At 39.2% G+C, this 22,956-nt stretch overlaps 1 protein-coding gene across 1 annotated transcript in view; it reads right to left on the bottom strand.

The window, feature by feature from the left end:
* The window catches only part of PRIM2 (DNA primase subunit 2), a 376,165-nt gene extending 362,145 nt beyond the window's left edge, over positions 1-14,020 (bottom strand). The window contains exons 1-5 of the mRNA XM_003404412.4: positions 13,920-14,020; positions 12,896-13,058; positions 10,982-11,085; positions 5,392-5,471; positions 3,466-3,586 (exon numbers count right to left, since the gene is read on the bottom strand). Coding sequence (XP_003404460.1) covers positions 3,466-3,586; positions 5,392-5,471; positions 10,982-11,085; positions 12,896-13,049 — 459 coding nt within the window. The 5' untranslated portion in view covers positions 13,050-13,058; positions 13,920-14,020. The remainder of the gene's footprint in view (positions 1-3,465; positions 3,587-5,391; positions 5,472-10,981; positions 11,086-12,895; positions 13,059-13,919) is intronic.
* Between the last annotated feature and the right edge of the window lie 8,936 nt (positions 14,021-22,956).

The following is a 22,956-nucleotide window of genomic DNA, read 5'->3' as shown; positions in this document are numbered from 1 at the left end:
GGTCATTAGTGTTCAATATCTATTCTTGAAACGGTCTCTAAACTCAGGTAGGATATACTCAAGGTCGTACTTTGGCTCTCGTGGACTTCTTTTAATTTTCTTCAGCTTCAACTTGAACTGCATATGAGCAGTTGATGGTCTGTTTCAAAGTCGGCCCCTGGCTTTCTTCTCACTGATGATATTGAGCTTTTCCATCATCTCTTTCCACAGATGTAGTCCATTTGATTCCTCTGTATTCCATCTGACAAGGTCCACATGTATAGCTGGCATTTATGTTGTTGAAAAAAAGGTATTTGCAATGAAGAAGTCATTCGGCTTGCAAAATTCTATCATGCAATCTCCAGCAACATTTCTATCATGAACTACTGATCCTTCTTCGTTTCCAAACAATCACCAGTAATTATCAATGCATCCCGATTGCATATTCAATCAATTTCAGACTGTAGAAGTTGGTAAAAATCTTCAATTTCTTCATCTTTGGCCTTAGTGGTTGGTAAGTAAATTTGAATAATGGTCGTATTAACTGGTCTTCCTTGTAGGCATGTGGATATTATCCTAGCACTGACAGCATCGTACTTCAGGATAGATCTTGAAATGTTCTTTTTGATGATGAATGTGACACCATTCCTCTTCAATTTGTCATTCCTAGCAGAGCAGACTCATAGCAACCCTATAGGACAGGGCCGTGTTCTATTTTATTTGTGACAATTTCCAATTTTCCTAGACTCATATATCATACATTCCACAGTCCAGTTATTAATGGATATTTGCAGCTGTTTCTTCTCATTTTGAGTCATGCTACATCAGCAAATGAAGGTCCCAGAAGCTTGACTCCATCCTCATCATTAAGGTCGGCTCTATTTTGAGGAGGCAGCTCTTCCCCAGCCACGTTTTGAGTGTCTTCCAACCTAAGTGGCTCATCTTCCAGCACTATTTCAGGCCATGTTTCACTGCTATTCATAGGGTTTTCACTGGCTAATTCTTTTCAGAAGTCGACCTCCAGCTCCTTCTTCCCAGTCTGTCCTAGTTTGGAAGCTCAGCTGAAACCTGTCTACCATGAGTGACCCTGCTTGTATTTGAATACCGGTGGCACAGGTTCCAGCATCACAGCCAACATGCAAGCCCTCAAAGTACAACAAACTGACAGACGCATGGGGGTGAAACAGGATATAAGTATATAAATAAATCAAATAATTATAACAAAGTAGTAAGCAACCAAACTAATATTGAAAACCATGATAGTGACTGCCAACCCACTTGTTAAAATTATGCATATATTTTTCATCAAATTCCTGTGCCCTAGAAAAAAAGACCCAAAATAGATGTTTTAAACTGCAGCAAAATATATCAATCTAATTGATCCCAAACTTCTCCAACACATAAGCATTTGCTGCCTCTATGCTCTCCATAATATTACTAGTTAACATATATGCCAGCCACAGTACTAAGCACTCTATGCACACTATCTCATTCAAACCTCTCAAATCTCTGACGTAGAGATTGTTACTATTCCCATTTAAAAGAAGAGAAAACTGAAATAGAGAATAGAAAATCAACCCAAAATCACATAAATGACTGTCAGTCTGGAATTTAATTTTACACTACTTACAAGTCAGTAAGTTAGCCTATTACTGTTTCCTGTATCCTGGCAGAAGACACAGACTCTTGGGTCAGAGACAAAGAGCCTTATTACTCCCGTTACAAAAAGTAGCATGAACACAAGCATGTTTGTCATTCATATAAAATGTCTTGAATAATCAAATTCATCAAAACAGAAGGCAGATTAGGGGTTGCCAAAAAGGGGAAGGGGAGGATGAAGACTGACTGCTAAAGGGTATGGGGTTTCTTTTTTTAGGGTGATGAAAATGTTCTAAAACAGCAATGATGGCTGCATAATTCTGTGATTATACTCAAAACCACGGAATTGGACACTTTGAAAGGGTGAGTTTCATGATATGTGAATCCCATCTTAATAAAGCTATTATAAAAAAATTACACTTGACAACATGTTGAGACACTCTGGAATAAAGAACAGACTTTCTCGTGAAGAGCCTTCTATTTGATCTAATAAAACCAACAATCGCAAAAAAAATATTTTTTTAAATGAAAGGATAAATGAACTATAATTGATATTGGCAATAACAGATGTCACTAAGGATCAAAGTTAAAAGCAAAGTGGAAGATGCATGGACTTCGAGGTCAGAAGACTCTTGTTTCTACTACTTCCTACGTAAATGTTACTCAGAAACCTTCTAACCTCATGGGACTTTTAGGGAAAGTAAAGGAGGGAAACCGGAATACGCCACCCTAGAATGTTACAGACGCTAAATGTGGTGTCTTTCCCTTCATATGCTCTCTTTGCTACAGCGGGTACATCTTCCACTTGTCAGACAGGACAACGTCTTTCATCCACTCCAACTTCTACTTTCTTATTTGGTCTCAAGCAACCCATTCCAAAACCAAAATATAGTCACAACCAGTCCTACCACCATCTGATTGCTCTACATCTCCCAAAACAGAATTTTCTACCTCCCCACTGCAGCAGTGGTTAAGAGCTTGGCTGCTAACCAAAAAGGTTGGCAGTTCAAATCCACCACTCGCTCCTTGGAAACCCTACAGGGTAGTTCTACTCTGTCCTATAGGGTCACTGTGAGTCAAAATCAACTCGACGGCAATGTGGTACTGCAGCACAGATCCACCTAAAAGACAAATTCTGTATCCACCCATAATATCCATTCAAAATATGTCCCACACATTTCTTCTTTTTAGATAATTATAATATGTAAATCATTCAGATTTGTCTGCAAAACTACTTTTAAAACTTCTCAGACAGGCAAATTCTACTGACAACAAACTTTTAAAATAAAATATTACCCCTTCTACCTTCACCACTGCAAATAAGTAACTATCACCTGTTTGTTTTCTTTAATACATTATTAGTTTTAAAATTCTGGCCTACAAGATTTTGGTTAAGGATTAACTTTTACAAACTAAACCTTTTTGTACTTTGCTGTTGTTTGGTGCCATCAAGTCAATTTCGACTCATAGCAACCGCACATGACAGAGTAGCATTGCCCCACAGACCTTTCTAGGCTGTACCCTTTGTGGGGGTAGATCACCAGGTCTTTCTCTTGAAGAGAGGCTGGGTAGCTGTGTTTAAACTACCAACCTTTCGGTTAGCAGCTGGTTAGCTTAACCACTGAATCACCAGGGCTCCTTTTTTTGTACTTTACTATATCACAAATTTAATAAATAAAGCCACTAAATGTACAGGCTTTGATACTAAGGAACCCCTTTTTCTGTAGTCAGGGAGGGAAGAAGCCTCACTAATGTGCAAAATCACTAGCTGTGTACTCTTTCTGGCAGGTACCTGGGAAGAGAACCAACTCCACACATCAGTACCAGCACTTGAAGGCAAAAGAGAGAGATGAAGACAATTAGAAATAACTATAAAAATATACTTACAGCCTCAAACTGCAAATGGCTATCCTTTAAGAAACTCTGAATTTTGTCCTTAGGTAAAATACTGAATCGAAATCGAAGGAGATCCATTTCTTGTTGTATGAACCAGCGTCTAAGATCCTCACTGAAATGGAGATGGGAAAATTACAAATATACATTAAAAGTCCGATGATTTTTAAATCCTAGAAATTTTTATGAAGCAATATTCAATCATGAGCAAGATTCTAGAAGCAGTTAAAAGCATACCAGTCCTCTATTACAATAAAGAGAGTATGACTACCATATATACCAGTTTTCGAAGGATGCATTGCATATGGGGGTAGAGGTGTTATGAACATAAAGTTAAAAGGATTAAATACAGAATGCTTCGAGCCTAGGTGCAGTATTAATTATTAAATAATATAAAGGAAAATAGTTAGTTGTATTTAATGTAATGGGATAACAGTCATTTACACTAGAAAATGAGAAACTCCTCTAATCTGAAGTCGCCTCATCAATGCCAAATAAACACCAAATTTTTTAATTCACTTTATCTATGAGTAGATTATGGTCAGATAAACTTTGCAAATTAAACTTTGTTTACAACTTTACAGTTTATAATACCACCAAATTTAAGAAATCTCAATATCTCAATTTAAGAAAAGCCAATGTATAAATATATTAATTTATAAAATATACATAATATTTTATACATTATTCTAAAGCTGTAAATACCCAACTGCATTTAAAATATGATTATATTTTTTCAAGGTGACTTTCACAGATTGTCAGCAATTCATTTACTGCATAAATCAAATAAACTGCTTATGCTTTTTTACAAAAAATAAACCCTAGGGCCAAAGCTGGTGAATAATTTCTAAGTTATTATTATCTTGGGATAGTAAACAACTTAAGATTCTCACTTGATAAGCCTGTAACAATAAAAAGAAAAAACCATAATTATAAAGAAAAAAACCAAGCTATTGCCATCAAGTCGATTCCAACTCATAGTGACCCTATAGGAGAGAGAATTGCCCCACAGAGTTTCCAAGGAGCACCTGATGGGTGTGAACTACTGACTTCTTGGTTAGCAGCCACAGCACTTAACCACCACACCACCAGGGCTTCTATAAATATATTTAAAAAAAAAAAAAGATTTTTTTTTTTTTTTATTACTTGGCCAAAATTAACATGGGAAAAAACACATCAAGAAAAAAAAAGCAACTAACTCCTTCTCCCTCTGGGTGGCACTACTGACTTACACAAATACCACAGGAAACCAACTTAGAACTAAAGGACCTAAACATTTCAACTTCTTAAAATTGATATCAGATTCAAGTATGTGTTTGTTTCTTATAAATATTACTTTTTTCCAGGAAAAAAGTATCAAAAGTCTTTTTTTCCTAATGAAATCTCTTCCAATTTTAAATCCCAAAGACTCTATTCCACAACGTTAAAAAGTGTTTCAACAGATAAAACATTACAATAGGAATTTTTTTCGTTATCTTTTAGTAAACAGCTGTCCTCAAACAATTCACTGCAAGTGTTCAACTCACTAAAATTTCAGTCGTTACATATTTACTGATCTTTCCAAAAAGGGGGTGGGTATCTTTAACATATGGTATACCTAGCCTCCTCTTTTCCAGCCATGCAGAGGGAAAGGTTTATCGTACATAAGTCACTAGCTGCTAACTCTTTCCGGCAAGTAGCTGGGGAGAGAATGTAAAGAGAACCAACTACAGACACCAGTACCAGCACTTGAAGGCAAAAGGGAGGAATAAGTGGTAAGGACAATTGGAAATAACTCAAAAAATATCAACCCATGTACCACTGATCCCTGATGTTATTCTGAGTTCTCCTATAATCGGTACAGCACGTGTCAACTCTCCACCCACCAATTTACAAACCAAGTAAGTAGATTCGACTATGAGAGCATAAATGTATACTCACGACTGGCAATAAGCAAGGCGCAAAATAAAGTGAGAAATATGATCCCTTCTTCGTGGTTCATATTCATCTTCTAAACTTTCCTTAAAAATAATGACATATGAATAAAATAAACACATTAAAATGGTCAGAAGTATAAAGAAATACTGAGTCAGCATAAGTCAATAGTAAAGTAAAAGTTTCAAGGGCACAAATTTCATAATATGCTTAAGTTAGTAATAAGCTGAAACTGAGAACTGAACTAATCTCAACAAAATCTCCTGGGTTTGAACCCCACTATCTTCTTCCTGGAAACCCTGGTGGCGTAGTGGTTAAGTGCTATGGCTGCTAACCATAAGGTCAGCAGTTTGAATCCACCAGACACTCCTTGGAAACGCTATGTGGCAGTTCTACTCTGTTCTATAGGGTCACTATGAGTCAGAATTGGCTTGATGGCAATGGGTTGTCTTCTTCCTATCTATCAGCCCCTTCTATTTAAACTTTCTTATCCAACCTATGTTCAGGGTACTCAACACTTCCAACTACTTCTCACATGAACCCTCGACATCTTTAATTTCAACCATCTGGCAAAATCTAAATTTAAATTAATCTACAGCTACACTCTGCAGTACTATTCCCAAAATGCTGAGCATTTCTGGACTAAAAATACATACACACCTATAGGAATTTGGAATTCTAAAAATTCATGACATTTAACCTCAACTAGGAGCCCTGGTGGAGAAGCGGTTAAGGGTTCAGCTGCTAACTAAAAGGTCAGCAGTTTGAATCCACCAGCAGCTCCCTGGAAACCCTAAGGGGCAGTTCTACTCTGTCGTACAGGGTCACTATGAGTCAGAATCAACACAACAGCGATGGGGTTTTTTTGTTTTTGTTTTTTAACCTCAACAGAACCCTTACTAATGCCAAGGAATCCTTATTCAAGTTCAAAATAGTAAGCGTGAACATGTCTTGAGTACTAACTGGGTACTAGGCACAGTTCTAAGCATTTTTCACATATTAACCTACTTAATCCTTAAAATAATTCTACTAGGTGGTCGTGGTGGTGTTGTTTTGACTCATAGCTACCTTGTATACAACAGAATGAAACATCGCCCCCTCCTGTGCCATCCTCACAATCTTTTCTATGTTTGAGCCTACTGTTGCAGCCACTGTGTCAATCCATCTCATCGAGGCTTTTCCTCTTTTTTGTTGACCTTCTACTTTACCAAGCATGATATCCTTCTCCAGGGATTGGTTCCTCCTGATAACATCTCCAAAAGTACATGAGATTAAGTCTCGCCATCTTCGCTTCTAAGGAGCATGCTGGCTGTACTTCTTCCAAGACAGATTTGTTCATTCTTCTAGCAGTCCATCGTATATTCAATATATTTTGCCAACACCATAATTCAAAGGCATCAATTATTCTTCAGTCTTCCTTATTCATCGTCCAGCTTTTACATTCGTATGACGTGGATGAAAACACCATGACTTGGGTCAGGCACACCTTAATCCTCAAAGTAACATCTTTGCTTTTGAACACTTTAAAGAAGTCTTCTGCAGCAGATTTCCCTAAAGCAATGTGTCGCTTGATTTCTTGACTGCTGCTTCCATGGATGTCGATTGTGGATCCAAGTAAAATGAAATCCTTGACAACTTCAATCTTTTTTCTATTTATCATGATGCTTATTGGTCCATTTGTAAGGATTTTTATTTTCTTTATGTTGAGGTATAATCCACACTGAAGGTTGTAGTCTTTGATTCTCATCAGTAAGTGCTTCAAGTCCTCTTCCCCTTCAGCAAGCAAGGTTGTGTCATCTGTATAACACAGGTTGTTAATGAGTCTTCCTCCAATCCTGATGCCCTATTCTTTATATAGTCCAACTTTTCAGAGTATTTGCACAGCACACGGATTGAAACGGATTGAATAACGACGGTGAAAGGATACAACCCTGATGCACACCTTTCCTTATTTTAAACCACGCGGTATTCCCTTGTTCTGTTGGAATGACTGCCTCTTGATCTATGTACGTAAAGTTTCCGCATGAGCATAATTAAGTGTTCTGGAATTCCCATCCTTCACAATGTTATCCATAATTTGTTATGATCCACACAGTCAAATGCCTTTGCGTAGTCAATAAAACACAGATAAACATCTTTCTGGTATTCTGTGAGGTAGGCATTATTATATCTCTGTTTTAAAGATGAGGAAACGAGGCACAGGGAAATCATAACTTTTCCAGGGGCAAATCTTGTAAGCAGCAGAGCTAGGATTAGATACATAATCACCTCCTTCCTCACTTCTCAGAAAACCTATCTCAAATTTCACCAGTTGCTCCAAGCCCCCGACTATATCACCTTGCCCTTCCCTCTAGACAGATTACAGTAATAAAGGCCGCCGGGCGGAGACACCTTCAACCCTGAGCTTCTGCATCCACACTGCTGCACAGCCTTCACGTCCACCTCTACGGATGAAGCATCTCTTGTTCCTCCTACACCTAAACCCTTAATCCCATCTGTTCTGCCTCTTAGGACCTTGATTTATCAAATTCTCTTTGAGTAAATTATCTTCAAGCTCATCTCCTCTTTCTCTTTTAGATCTTTCTTCTCAGCTTATACATACATATATCTGAGTATCTCTTGCCATATACATGTGTGTACCTCCTCTTTTCCCTACAACTTCCTCTAGATTTTGCCCTCTCCCATCTCTTCACCTAAACATTTTAAAAGAGTAAAATGTTCATATCCACTTCTTCACCTTCCTCCTGCAACCACTGCCATCAATATGACTTCTGTTCCAATCTATATGAGCCCATCCAGCTACTAAATCCAATGGGCGCTGTACAACTCATCTTTCATGACCTATCCTAAGTTTCTGAAAGTGTTGTGGTTAAAAACACCAACCATGGAGACAAAATGCCCAGATTCAAATAATGGCTCCACCATTTACTATCTTATGAGCTTGAGCAAGTTACTTAGCCTATCAATAACTCAGTTTCCTCTTCTGTAAAAAGGGATGATAATACTACTTACCTCATAAGACTGTTATTACATGATTTAATATACATAAAGTGCTGTGAACAGTATGTACATAGTAAACATATTATAAATACTTGCTACTGCTATTACTATTATTATCATGATTAACATTATTACCGAAACTCCAGCTGTGGTAAAGTGAGTTCCTTTATGTGGCCTTTTGCCTTAGTTCTACGGAAAAACATCTTGAGAGGTATTTCCCCTAAGCCCTGAGGAATTATCTTTGCCCTAGTTTTCTACCCCAGAGGGTTTGTTACTTTTATGCAGGTTGATTGACATTTCCTGGTCAAGCTGTAAACAACCTGACTTTTTGTCTGGCCCTGGGCTACAGTCTGCCCTGTGATTGGTAGGCACCTTGCAGGTACTGGTCAATATACTACGCAAATGGAGTGTCTGTGGCCTACCGTGAGGGGATTGGTCAGTCCGTGTCCCCGGTGGGAGGGCCATGCCTTGAAATTAACCAGGAGTTTGCTTATACATGCAGCAAACCCCACAGAGGTTGACAGACAGAAGACGCAGAAAGGAGAAAAGGCAAGAAAGATAAGAAAAGAAAGGAAGCGGGGACAAGGGAACCTCCTAAAAGACCTGTAACACAGGTCAAGGGCTGTGACACTGAAGACAGCGAGAAGACCAGAAGGGGCACCGCAGCAGACCCGGCAGTAACACGTCCGAAATGGGCCCTGTGACAGAGCCAGTGGTGATAGGCCTGGAAGGAGTCCTGCGGCAGATTCGGCAGTGACAGTAGGGAGGCCAAAGACAGAGAGGCCAGTCCTGAGGGGTCTGAATGAAGCCTGTCCTGAGGGGGCTAAAAGGAAGCCTGCCCTCAGGGGGCCAAGAAGAAGCCTGCACAGCTGAGACGGGGCATGCACAGCAGAGCAAACGGCCTGCCTGCTTGTATAGCTGAGAGAAGCCGAGAGAGCTGTCCTGCACTGAAGAAGGGAGACTTTGCCTACATGCTTCCTGGTCCTGATTCTGAGTTGTAGTCTGTTGTTCCTGATCCTAAGTCGTACCCCTCCAGTGTATCAGGATAGAAAAAACAGTAAGCACCACTGTTTACATCCTTCATGTGGAACTGTCTATTAGGGGTCTGTGAGTTCTGTGTGTACACTGCAATTATCAAACCCAGAAGAGGAGAGTGCTGTGAGAGGGACAGCTGCTGTCAAAAAAAAGAGGTTGGAAAATGGAGGTATGTCTGACCTCCACCTCATAGGGAACAGTTTTGGGCTGATCTTGAGTCTCACTATCCCTTCTTAAGTTAGCCAAGTTCTGACTCTACTACTACCATTTTACGTCAGCTTTCCTTGATTTCCATGACACTGTTATCCTGGGTAACTGACCTCTCAGGCAGCTCCTTCCCAATCTTCTTCCCAGACTCCTCCGATTCCATTTCAACTTAAATACTGACATTCTTCACGTCCTGCCCTCTATAATCTTTTCAAATACTTTCCTAGGGTGCTCTGACCTACTCCTAATGTTTCCAACTTTCCCCTAAATTTATACTCCCAGTACAGATCTGTCTCCTATGTCCAGACCTGTATATCCAATTGCCCACTAGACATCTCCACAGGCACCTCAAATTCATGTCAAAGACTAAATTCTGGATCATCCTTTCAAAACCTGCTTCTCCTCCTATGTATCATATCTCAAAATATCACCACCATCCACTTAGTCACCCTAACTAGAAACCTGGATGTCATCCGTAACACTTCCCTATCCTCTGCCTCCTGCAATTAGACCCTGACGTTTTTTTATTATACCTTCGTATTATCTCTTTAATCAGTCCTCTGCCCTCCATTTATTTCAGACTCTCGTCATTTCCAGACCCCTGTCTCCCTCCTACCCAACATAACCCTTTCAATCTATTGTTGGCATCTTCCCAAAATAAAAATGTGATCGCATCTGTCAAGATGCAGTTCCAGCACTAACTCCTCCAGGAAGCATCCCAAACCTCCCTAATCTGAGTTGAGTAATCGTATGTGTTCTTAGAGTTCCTGAAGCACACTTCCAAAAACAGCATTCATTGTTCTATACTGCATCGATTCTCAACCCAGTTACAATTTTGCCCCTAAGGGACATTTAGCAACTTCTGAAGACATTTTTGGAGCCCTGGCGGTACAGTGTGTAAGAGCTCAGCTGCTAACCCAAAGGTTGGTAGTTCAAATCCACCAACTGCTTCCTGGAAACCGTATAGAGCAGTTCTTTTCTGTTCTATTGGGTTGGTATGGGTTTAGGGGCTTTCGGAGATATTTTTGGTTGTCACAACTGTGAGAGGGAGAGTACTACTGGCATCTAAAAAGTAGAGCCAAGGATGCTATTAAACATCCTAAAATGTACAGGAAGGCTCCCAGAAGGAACTACTGGGGTCACATGTCAATAGTGCTAAGGTTAAGAAACACTACTGTATTGTTATCATCTGATTACGTGTCAATCACCCCTAGGGGACTATGGGATCCTTCAGACGGTCTGTGCTGTATTAGTCTTTATAAAACCCCTGTGCCTGATACAAGACCTTTCCTATAACAGATATTCAATTTATAAGTATATACAAACCGAAGGATTTTTTTTTCTTTTTACTTACTCTGTAGGAAAACTTGAGCTTTCGAAGCTCAGCCTCTAACTTACTCTGGTATTCCTCACTTCCTTTCAAATGGCTCAAACCAAGATTTTCAACAGACTTTAGCACTAAAAAAAGAAAGAGAAAAAGGACATCAAGGGAAGATGATTAAAAAAATAATAATCCAAAACAAATAAAATCTAGGATCCTTTAGCAGTTCCACAATTGCTTGTTTATAAAGGACACTGTAGCAGTTTTATTTTCTGCAAGTATGTTATATAAATTATATACGCTTGTAGGAGGATAATCTCGGTCTACTTGCAGAAATTATCCATGTCCCACAGCATCCAGCATTATCTAATACCATGTCTTTTCAACCAGGGAAAAGGGAGGAATGGTGGATAATCACTGCAATACTAAGCCACTGTTGATAAGGAAAGGAATGTACTCTTCAGGTATATCAAGAGAGAAAGGAGCTTAAGCACCACTGTTTACATCCTTCATGTGGAGCTGTCTATTAGGGGTCTGTTTCGTTTACTTACAAGAGACCAAAAAATAAAATCCTTTCTTTTCTTATGCAGAGAAGAAGCAGACACAACAGTGAAGACGCAAGGCCAGCCAATCACTCAAAAGAACAATTCTGAATAAATGTCACATACTAGTCAAAGGTTCCTCCTAAAGACCCTTGTCCATTTTCCCCAAATGAATTCTACTTCCCTCAATAGGATTTTTTTTAATTCAAGAACGAAAACCTTGCCTTCTGTACATGAACTCACGTCCCATAGGCAACTCCTAATTGTCTCAAACCAAATTATCTTCCCCTCAATCTTCCTCCTCCTCTTGCATTCCCCATTTTCATATAAGCAGAGTCTCTATCCACCAGATCATTCAGGTAGGAACTTCAGCCACCTCCCACCTGCTCCCTCACTGTTTACATCCAAACTGTCACTAAATCCTACCAGTCATAACTCAGAAAGTATCCCTAAATCTCTCCCTATCACTGTCATTGTCAGTACATTAGTTCAGGCCCTTACCATCTCACCTCTTAAGTGCCAAACCCAAGGAACGCTTTTCAATCATTTTAATCCCTATGAAGCACCTGGCTCTGTTACACTTCCTTCCTAAAACGCTTTTCTTCCACGCCTTCACTCTTTAATTCAATAAACAGGTACTGAGTGCGCCTCTCTCTATACTAGCAGTTCTCATCCTACTCCTCCAAGAATGATTACCAGTATCTCACCTCTCCTTTGGATTTTCCCACAAAGATATGATGGGACATAAGTATGACGATAGTACTAGTATTTCTGCCTCAGTTCCTGCCTAACTCATTCCTTTCATCCATGCTGCATCCTTCTTACACCGCAATATTACACAAGAGCATGGCACAAGATACCACCATTATTCATACTTCATCTACCCTGAAATTGTCGCTGTTCCCTCAAATATTACATTCTCTTTCACGCCTCTAAACACTTGTACAGGCTGTTACCGCAGCTTGGAAAAACTCTTAATTTCCTCTCTGTTAGGAAATTTCTACTCATCTTTCAAGGTCCAGATCACATTTCAACTTCTCTAAGAAGCACAGATAATCAGACTAAGTCAGTCATTCCCAACTCTGTGCTTCAAGAACTGTTAGCACTACTATTTATCTCTACTGGAGTATTTAAAATTTTGAATTATGATTATTATTTTGGATGTCTGTCTCCATGTACAAGGATATAGCTTCATTGAAGATGGGAATTATAGTATTCATCTCAAAATCTCTGCCATCTAAAACATGCACTCAGTAAATAAGCACTGTACAGTACAATGAATGAATAGCAAATCCTCAGTAAATATCTTCTGAATGAACTGCTGAAAAGGGGAAAAAACTTCATTCCCATAAAACGTAAGTGAGCTTCTGAAGAAAATATGAATTCTAATTTAAATATTACTCACATTTAACTCTATCAATAGCCAAGTTTTCAAACTCTATCAAAGATATGTTTTCAGATGGCGGCTGGAGGTAAAACTGGAGGCTATGAGGGTAGCAAGCATTTCTCTGGTCACCTGCCAACTTCAGCTTCCTCCGATTTCCTCCAGAAAACTCCATCTTGGTTACCTTGGAAAGAAGCACATAAAAAGTTACAAGAAACAAAATAATCCCACATGCACAGAAAAAAGTCTGAAGTTGAAGAGCATGCACAAAATGTTAATAGTGGGTATCCCTCAGTGATGTTTTGCTGTATTTTCCAGATTTTTCTACAACTGTGATAATTTTGTGATGGGGTGAAAGGGGGGGAAGGTGAGGGAGATTCAGCCTGGTGATCCTAACTTCCAGCAACATGAATGTCATGTGACAGTGCCTGCTGACAACTGGTCTACGTGCCACCACCTTATAAGTCTCAAGAGATGAGGTTGTACATGTGCTGCAGTCCCGAACTCAGAAAAATGACTTGATGAACCAGGTACAATTACTTCCCCATCGTATGACCTCGAGAAATAAAACTGTCTTTTGAAAATCCTTTTAGGGATTTGTGGAGGCTCCCCACTACGCAATAAGCAAGGTACACACGGGCTTACCAGTGCTTACGTACTAATCTGTAGTGCACGATTTCACCTTTTTCACATCAAAGATGTGGTGAAATCGTGCACTACAGATTAGCAAGTAAACAAAAGTAAGCCTGGGCGTACCTTGCTTACTGGTTAATCCGCCCCCAATTTTTTTTTTTTTTTAAGAGGGAGCCTCCACAAGTTCCTTTATGTTCCCACTCCGATCCCCTACCACCTCAGCGAAGCCATCTCCACTCAACCCTCACCGGTGCCCGCGTCTCTGCCACAAACCAACCACCAAAACCCCCATTCCCGACCGATCAGTCCTTCTGCTCCCACCGCCCGCAAAGTGCTCCCCTTTTTCCCTTGACTTGCAAGCCTCGGCACCAGGATTGCTCTCCGTTCTACAATACACAGGAGTTTCTCTTACCTGAAACCACAGCAAGCATGAGAAATACACAAACGCTGACACTTATTCCTTCCCTGGTGGCGGGAGAGTTCGTATGGAGCCGGAAGCGGAAACAACTGGTACACAAGGCCCGCCCCCAAAGGTCCCGCCCGCTCAGCGTGGGCTTTGCGCATGCTCAGTGCGGTGCTTCCGGGCGCTGAAGCTGTTTGGTCAGCTTTGAAAGCTCAAAGTTTTTTAAGTACGAGTGTATTTGAAGATTTGGAGGCGGGGAGGTTCCCAAATTTTAAGGCGCACTTCATGCATGCGGAGTTGGTAGCTTTTAACAATTGAAACTAGGCTGAGAGAATACTAAAGGCAAAACTACTACACGCTAAAGAATGAACCAATATAACTTCGTTTGGACACTCACAAAGATTGCATAAATTAAGGAAAATGTGCTCTAACAAGCAGTTATGGCATTCATCACTTTCAATCTGGGAGAAGAGTGGAGGAAAAAGGGGCATTTACTGAGCTGCTTTTTTGCAGCCAACTCACACAAAAAAAAATTAAACCGCTTACCGTCCAGTGGATTAGGACTCAGCGACCCTATAGGGCAGAGTAGAACCACCTCAGAGTTTCCAGGAAGGGCCTAGTGGATTCGAACTGCTGACCTTTAAGTTAGCGGCTGTAGTTCTTAACCAGTAGGCCTCCAGTGTTTCTAGGGGTTGTATTTTTTTCCCATTTAGTCTTTCAGCGGCCCTATAAAGTAGTTCATATTACCCCATTTTGCACATGAGAAAACTGAAGCTAAAAAATAATCGTTAGTTTGCCCATCGATGTACAATACATATTTTTTCTATTGGGCGGCAAGCCCCATAGGGGCAGGTTCCACTTTCAGTTCACCTTTAGTTTTCCCCGCAGTGCCTCGCACATAGTTAAGCGCCCAACAAAACACCCGTGGAATGAACTAAAACGATTGAATAAATGCACACGTGCAGAAATCGCTCTGGGTCTACAAAAATTGAGATAGATCAGGCTAGGAGAGAAGACAGGATCAAAGAAGTGGCAAGTGCCAGGAAGAAACTGGATTCACCATGAACTTTCTGAATCTCACACTGCAGCCTCAGAAGCTGCGCATCAGACCCACGCCTAGCTCTCTGGCTACTATCAGTAGGATATTCAAAAGCTGGAAATAAACTTCACTGGTGGCCTCTAGAAGGCTGTCTCATTTACAAAAGTGGTAGAGGAAGGCTCTAGTTAAGTCCTTGGGGGTGAAGAGTGCTTTGAAATGTTTGAGTCCTTAGAAATGTGGAATATATTGAAACAATATCAGGCTTCAAAGCACCTATGGAGCATGGACCTAACTGCATATGACAGTGCTTTGTACAGGACCTATTCTAAGTGATTTTACCCATCACTTCATTTTATTCTTATAATGTTATGAGGTGGGTTCTATTATCAAAACCATTTTAGCACCTGATCTCTAAAATCTACATGATTCTGCTAAAACTCAACCCCAAAAAGACAAATAACCCAATTAAAAAAGTTCACTAAAGAAAACATTAGGTGACTAACAGATACATGAGGAAATGCTCTCAATCATTAGCCATTAGAGAAATGCAAATAAAAACTACAATGAGATTCCGTCTCACTCCAACAAGGCTGGCATTAATCCTAAAAACAAAATAATCAGTGTTGGAGAGGTTGATGGAGAGACTGGAACACTTATACACTGTTGGTGGGAATGTAAAATGGTACAACCACTTTGGAAATCAATGTGGCACTTCCTTAAAAAGCTAGAAATAGAACCACCATACAATCTAGTAATCCCACTCCTTGGAATATATCCTAGAGAAATAAGAGCCTTTACATGAACAGATATGTGCACACCCATGTTCATTGCAGCACTGTTTATGATAGCAAAAAGTTGGAAGCAACCAAGGTGCCCATCAACGGATGAATGGATAAATAAACCATGGTATATTCACACAATGGAATACTTCGCATCGATAAAGAACAATGTTGAATCCATGAAACATTTCATAACACAGAGAAATCTGGAAGACATTATGCTGAGCTGAATCAGTCAATTGCAAAGGACAAATATTGAATAAGACCACTATTATAAGAACTGGAGAAACAGTTTAAGCAGAGAAGAAAATACTCTTTGATGGTTATGGAGGGGGGAGGGTGGGAGAGAGGGAGAGGGGTATTCATTAATTAGATAGTACATAAGTTTCATTTTAGGAGAGGTCAACACAAATGGACTAAACCAAAAACAAAGAAGTTTCCTTAATAAACCGAACACTTCAAAGGCCAGTGTAGCAGGGGTGGGGGTTTGAGGACCATGATTTCAGGGGACATCTAAGTCAATTGGCGTAATAAAATGTATTAAGAAAACATTCTGCATCCCGATTTGGAGAGTGGCGTCTGTGGTCTTGTACGCTAGCAAACGGCCATCTAATATGCATCGATTGGTCTCAACCCACCTGGAACAAGGAAGAATGAAGAACACCAAAGACACAAAATAGTTATGAGCCTAAGAGACAAAAAAGGACCACATAAACCAGAGACTACATCAGCCTGAGACCAGAAGAGCTAGATGGTACCTGGCCATAACAGATGACTGCCTTGACAGGGAACTCAACAGAGAAACCCTGAGGGAGCAGGAGAGCAGTGGGATGCAGACCCCAAATTCTCATAAAAAGGCCAGATTTAATGGTCAGACTGGGACTGGAGGGACCCCAGAGGCCATGAACCCCAAACCTTCTGTTACCCCAGGGCAGGAACCATTCCCAAAGCCAACTCTTCAGACAGAGATTGGACGGGAATAAGGGATGGAAAATGACACCAGTGAAGATCAAGCTTCTTGGATCAAGTCAACACATGAGACTATGTTAGCCTCTCTTGTCTGGAGAGGAGATGAGAGGGCAGAGGTGGCCAGAAGCTACCCGAATGGACACAATGAGAGAGAGTGGAGGGACGTACTGTGCTATCTCATCAGAGGGAGAGCAATTAGGAGTGTATAGCAAGGTGTATGTACATATTTGTATGAGAGACTGACCTGATTTGTATACTTTCACTTAAAGCACAATAAAAACTAATTTTAAAAAAACCATTTTACCAAAATGTCTACATATTTTTATATGTATACATATATATATATATATATTTTTTTTTTTACTGATAAGGAAACAGAAGAAAGAGAAGTTAAGTAACTTTGAAAGGTCCCATAGTAAGTGACAGAGCCAGGTTAGAAGCCAGGAAGGCTGATCCCCAGGACTGCAGTACTAACCATCACACTATAATAATTCCATTAATATGACAGCAGAACCTCACCTTCATTCCTTCCTATCTGTTTCAGACACATAAGTAACACCAACTGGTCCAAAGAAGACAACTGAAAGCGTGTGAGCCTGGACTTTGAACTGACTCAATCATAGCTGACGAAACAAAGCTAGAGGACACCTGAATTTTACAATTTGGGTGACTCAGAACCATAACCGGGACAGGAAAAATTATGCGTCAAAACCCTGGAAGGGGAGACTCACAGGTGGTATAGTGAGCAATTTCAGGAGCCTGATACATAAAATTGGATTATTGCCAGGACTGAGGAGAGCAACTCACATCCAAAGCAGCATGGTAGGACCACCAGATCTTTGAGATCTTTGAGGAGGAACACAGTTTTGCAAAATGGAAGAACAGGCAAGAGATTTGGTTGCTACACATTGCACACACTGCCCTTGCTTTCTAAGAAAGACGTTAGCTTTCTAGCAGGGCTTCAACCAGTAATTTTTCCCATTCTGGTTATGGTTCTGGTTCACACAAATTTTTAAAATTCGAGTCTGTTCCAGTGTGGCTTCCTCAGCCATGATTGAACTGGGAAGAACCAGTTCCAAGCCCTGATATGAGCTGCCTGAACAAACCTGGAATGCAGACCTTAAGAAAATTTAAATGACCTTGCAGGATTTGCCTGAAGAAGTAGGACCTACACCTGAGGTATCCAAACTTATTAAATATTACCCTTCTCCAAGTGTGGTCTCAAAACAGCAATGGGGACCAGCTTGACAAGACCTCTGAGCTGAGACAGGGCATTCACATGGTGTCCAGCACTTACTGATGACAGATGACTTTGAATTTTGCCATCTCCTCATGAAGCAAGAAATGCCAATAATGACAGATTGATTTCTCACAGACCTGGGTGCTCAGAGTAAGCTTCGGCTTGCTTTTTTTAAAAAATCTAGAAATACAATCATTTCTTCCACAATGGTTTCTTAATGTAAACTATATACGCACAACACAGCCAAATGGGGATTATGAATTTAAAGCTCAAGAAGAAGATTGGAACTATGTGTAAAATTGAAAATTATCTGCATAAAGGTAGAGCAGATGGTATAAGGCTAGATAAGATCTTTGGGAAGAACTCCATAGGAAGAAGAATTCCAAGGACAGAACTACGAGCTGGGGAATCACAAAGTAGAGAGGGAAGGCAGTTTAGGGATCATGGATAACATTGTGTTTGAAAGTCATGATGGTGGTGGCGGTCCAAGGAAATGATGCTTCCATGTGCCAAATGCTGCAGAAGAGTTTGATGTGGGCAGAGACAAGGCCATTAGAGCTGAAACTTAAGAGATTGTTACCTCTTATGCCAGGACATGCACATTGTCCAATTTATAAAGAACATCCAAGTGAAATGAAGTGTCTCATAAGAAAGTAATCAAAAGGATTAGAAAGCATGGGCTCACTGATTGGCTGGCAAAGGGTCCAAACAAGCAGAATAGGTGTAACCAAAGAGTACATTTAAATGTGTTAATAAAAGTGGGGAAACCCTGGTGGCATAGTGGTTAAGTGCTACGGCTGCTAACCAAAGGGTTGGCAGTTCAAATCCACCAGGCGCTCCTTGGAAACTCTATGGGGCAGTTCTATTCTGTCCTATAGGGTTGCTATGAGTTGGAATCGACTCGACGGCACTGGGTTTGGTTTTTTCGGTTTTATAAAAGTGGAAAAATGTATATGAATGGTGGCTAAAAACTCTGGTCAAGGTCTATGCATTTTAATTTCATTGCATCGTGTCAGAGAACAGTCTCTATGATTTCAATACTTTTAAATTTGTTGAGACTTATATTATGGCCAGCATGTGGTATACATTAGTGAAAATACAAAGAATGTGTATTCTGCTTTTGTTGGGTATAACCAAAAAAAACCATTGCCATTGAATTGATTCCAACTCATAGCAACCCTATAGGGCATAGTACAACTGCCCTATAGTGTTTCCAAGGAGCACCTGGTGGATTTGAACTGCTGACCTCTTGGTTAGCACCCATAGCTCTTAACCGTTATACCACCAGAGTTCCCTTTGTTGGGTATAGTATTCTGTAAATGTCAGTTTGGTCATGATAGCAGCAGTGTTCTTTAGATCGTCTATGTTTTTACTTTTTTTTTTTTTGACTAGTAATTTTATCAATCGCTAAGAAATGGATGTTAAAATCTGCTATAATCAATCCCAGAATTGTTCATTCCTCCCTTTAATTTGTTCATTTTTCATCCATATATTTAAGACTCTGCTTTTAGTTACATACACGTTTAAGAGTTTTAGGTCTTCATGAAGAATTAACCCTTTTATTATTATGAAATATTCCTCTTTAACTCAGATATTACTATTTACCTTACTTTTTTCTGATACTAATATATCTTCTCCAACTTCTTATGTTTACTGTTTGCATGGTCTATATCCTTCCATTTGTTTATTCAGCCTACCTGTGTCTTTATATTTAAAGGTCAACTCTGTTGTAGACCGCATATAGTTGGGTCTGACTTTTTTCATTCATGCTAAGAATTGGTGCCTTTTAATTAGAGATTTTAGTTCATTAACATGTAATGTAGTCATCGATATGGTTGGGTTCAGGTTTTCTTATTTCATTATCTTTAGATGTTTTACTACTTTTTTTTTTTCTCCTCCTTTCCTGAATTCTTTTGGATTATTAAAATATATGCTAGAATTCTACTTTATCTATTAAAATTCAGCTATATTTGGCCAATGCATTTTAAATGTATCTTACGCATTTGAAATAATATATCTAATGATAAACCAAAAATCCAAACCCAGTGCCCTCAAGTCGATTCCGACTCATAACGACCCTATATATAGGACAGAGTAGAACCGCCCCATGGAGTTTCCAAGGAGCGCCTGGCGGATTCGAACTGCCGACCCTTTGGTTAGCAGCTGTAGCACCTAACCACTATGCCACCAGGGTTTTCTTATCTAATGATAAGCATTATATAATTGAAGTAATATTTATGATTATATTTACTATTTAGATCTTATTAGAATATTAAATTTCATCTCAACTCCATAGTTTTAGACACATGGAAAACATGTAAGGCGCCAGAAGAGAATAACATAAATTATGAAAGGATTGTAGCTAGAACAAAAAAAGCATAAATAGACATAATTTAGCCTGAAAAAGAGAAAGATCAGAGATAACATTTGCCTTTAAATATATGAAATACTTTCATGTGGTGACCAGCTGTTTTCATCTCTACCCAAAAGAGAAGAAAATCGCATTAATTGTAACAAAGTGAAATTTTATGGTTGCTATGGGGGGAAAAATGTCTCCTAATTGTGTAAATGTGTCATGATGCTAAAGCTAAGTAATTTATTTATCTCAGTATTTTTTGGACAGCATTATGTATGTCCTTGATATCTATCTGCCTGCTCTCATTCTTATAGAAAGTCCATAATCAATGTGCCCTTCATTGTTTTTAATTAGGTATGGATTACCTAGATACAGGGGGAAGGATTAAATGAGGTGAGTTGGTAAAATACCATAACCAAATGCAAAAGTTGTTCTCCATTTTATATGCTTCCATTTAAACCTCGAAATAAACTCACAATATTATTCAAGGATAGGGCTACAGATTTAGTAAATTAAAATACAGAATTTCCAGTTAAATTTGAATTTCAAATAAACAGTAAGTTATTTTTAGCATAAGCATGTTCCATGAAATAATTGGGGTTTATACTAAAACATTATTTGTTGTTTATTTGAAATTTAGCTATAAGTTGGCATCTTGAATTTTATCGGGCAACCCTACTGAGGGATAAATAAATTATGAGAATATTCAATGTCTATGATATTTTTCTATGTAGGGGCAAGGAATGAGATATGTTTGTCATGTATTTAGCCATTTTTCTGAAATAATCAGAAGTATTTGTAGCTCTGGTCAAGGGTGTGGGAGATAAGCTACTAATATAGCGAGCAGCTTTATTAATATTTGCACCTTTATTTAACTCTCAGTGGAAGATCAACAGCCATTTACCAAGAGGAATAAGGCTTTTAGAACACTTTCTATCAAGTTGTATGGATGTAGATAAACTGCCCAAGCTTTCTCTCCCTTCTATTCATGAAGTTCCTAGATATTTATGTTTTAAAAGTCCCTGGATGTTTTACAACTTAAAGCATGGATGTTATGATACTCTCTAAAGAATGAATGCCATCAACTCCTTCCTCTTCTCCTTGGATCCCGAAGAGGTAGAGTCTGGTTACTTGAATTGACTCCACGGCAACGAGTTTAGTGTTTTTGGTTTTTTTGGGTTTGTGGGGCTTGGGGAGCTTTTGTTTTTGTTTTTTTGCATTTAGGCTAGTCTTAGTTACTTGTTGACCATAAAATGCAGTGGAAGTGACATTCTAAGACCTCTAAGGCCAGGCCATAAGAAGCCTTGCAGTTTCCACCCAAGTCTCTTAGACTGCTTGCTCTTGGGATGCTCCATCTCCAAACCCAGCAGCCACATCCTGAAAAGTTCAAACCACATGGACAGGCCACTTTTGGTGATCTAACCGCTCCCATGGATCTGCAGCTCATAACCACCACCAACTAACAGTCTCTCAAGTGACCCTTCCTTGGACATCCAACCCAGTCAAGCCTTGCCATGACCGTAGCTCCAGCTGACTACAACACCATGAGATACCCAAAGTGGAAACCTCACAACTGAGATAGTCAATCTATAGAATTATAAAAAATATTGTTTTACCTCAAAAAAGAAAATTTAGATGAATATTTATCTGATGTCTGAATAAACCCAAAATCAAACCCATTGCCGTCAAGTTGCTTCTGACTCATTGCGACCATATAGTACAGAGTAGAACTGCCTGATGGATTTTTCAAAGCTATAATCTTTACAGGAACAGACTGCCATATCTTTGTTCTGCAGAGCAGCTGGTGGGTTTGAACAGCTGACCTTTTGGTTAGCAGCTGAGCATTTAACCACTATGTCACCAGGGTTCCTTGATATCTGGATAGGGAATGAATTTAAAATAATATAATAATTTGCAAAAAATATATATCTAAAGGTTTGACTATAAAAACATAAAATTGTGCACCAAAAAAAATCACAAAATTACTCATGCAATCATCAAAGTAGGGAAAAGATTTACCATAATTATGGTAATCGAAAGATCAATACTGACAAGATACAAAGAACTTACATAAATTCATTAGAAAAAAGTTCTAAACAAATTAAAAATGGGAAAAGAACAGGAACAGATAGCTCATAGACTAACTAAAGATAAAATATGGGAAATCTTTGTCATCACCAGTAGTCAAAAGAAATTTTCCCCACAAAATTGGTAAATATTTTACAATGAAAATATGTAGTGTTGGGCAAAGTGCAATATGATGGGCTTACATAGGAATTGCTTGCAGTGCTAGAGTACAATATGGCGTTGTGTATTATGAGCCCTAAAAGAGTTCATACAGTTTGGCCAAATAATTCCACTTCAATGAATCTGTCCAGAAATGGGCACAAAGATTTTTGTTCAAGAAAATTCATGGCAACATTATAAGAAGGAAAACCTGGAAACAACATAAATGACAAGCACAAGAAAAACAAATAAATAAATTATGGTATATTCATACTATGGGACATTACACAGCCATTCATGATATATGTTTTTGAAAAATATTTGACATGAGAAAATGCTCAGGATGCTATTAGATTAGGCAGAATATATAAAACCACATATATCTATATGATCCCAATTTTGTAAAAACACTACCTAATGGACAAGCGTGATTTTTA

This window comes from Loxodonta africana, chromosome 1, assembly GCF_030014295.1.
Source record: "Loxodonta africana isolate mLoxAfr1 chromosome 1, mLoxAfr1.hap2, whole genome shotgun sequence".
Lineage (NCBI taxonomy): Eukaryota > Metazoa > Chordata > Mammalia > Proboscidea > Elephantidae > Loxodonta > Loxodonta africana.
Note: the sequence above shows the minus strand (reverse complement) of the source record. Positions and strands in the feature narration are given on the sequence as shown.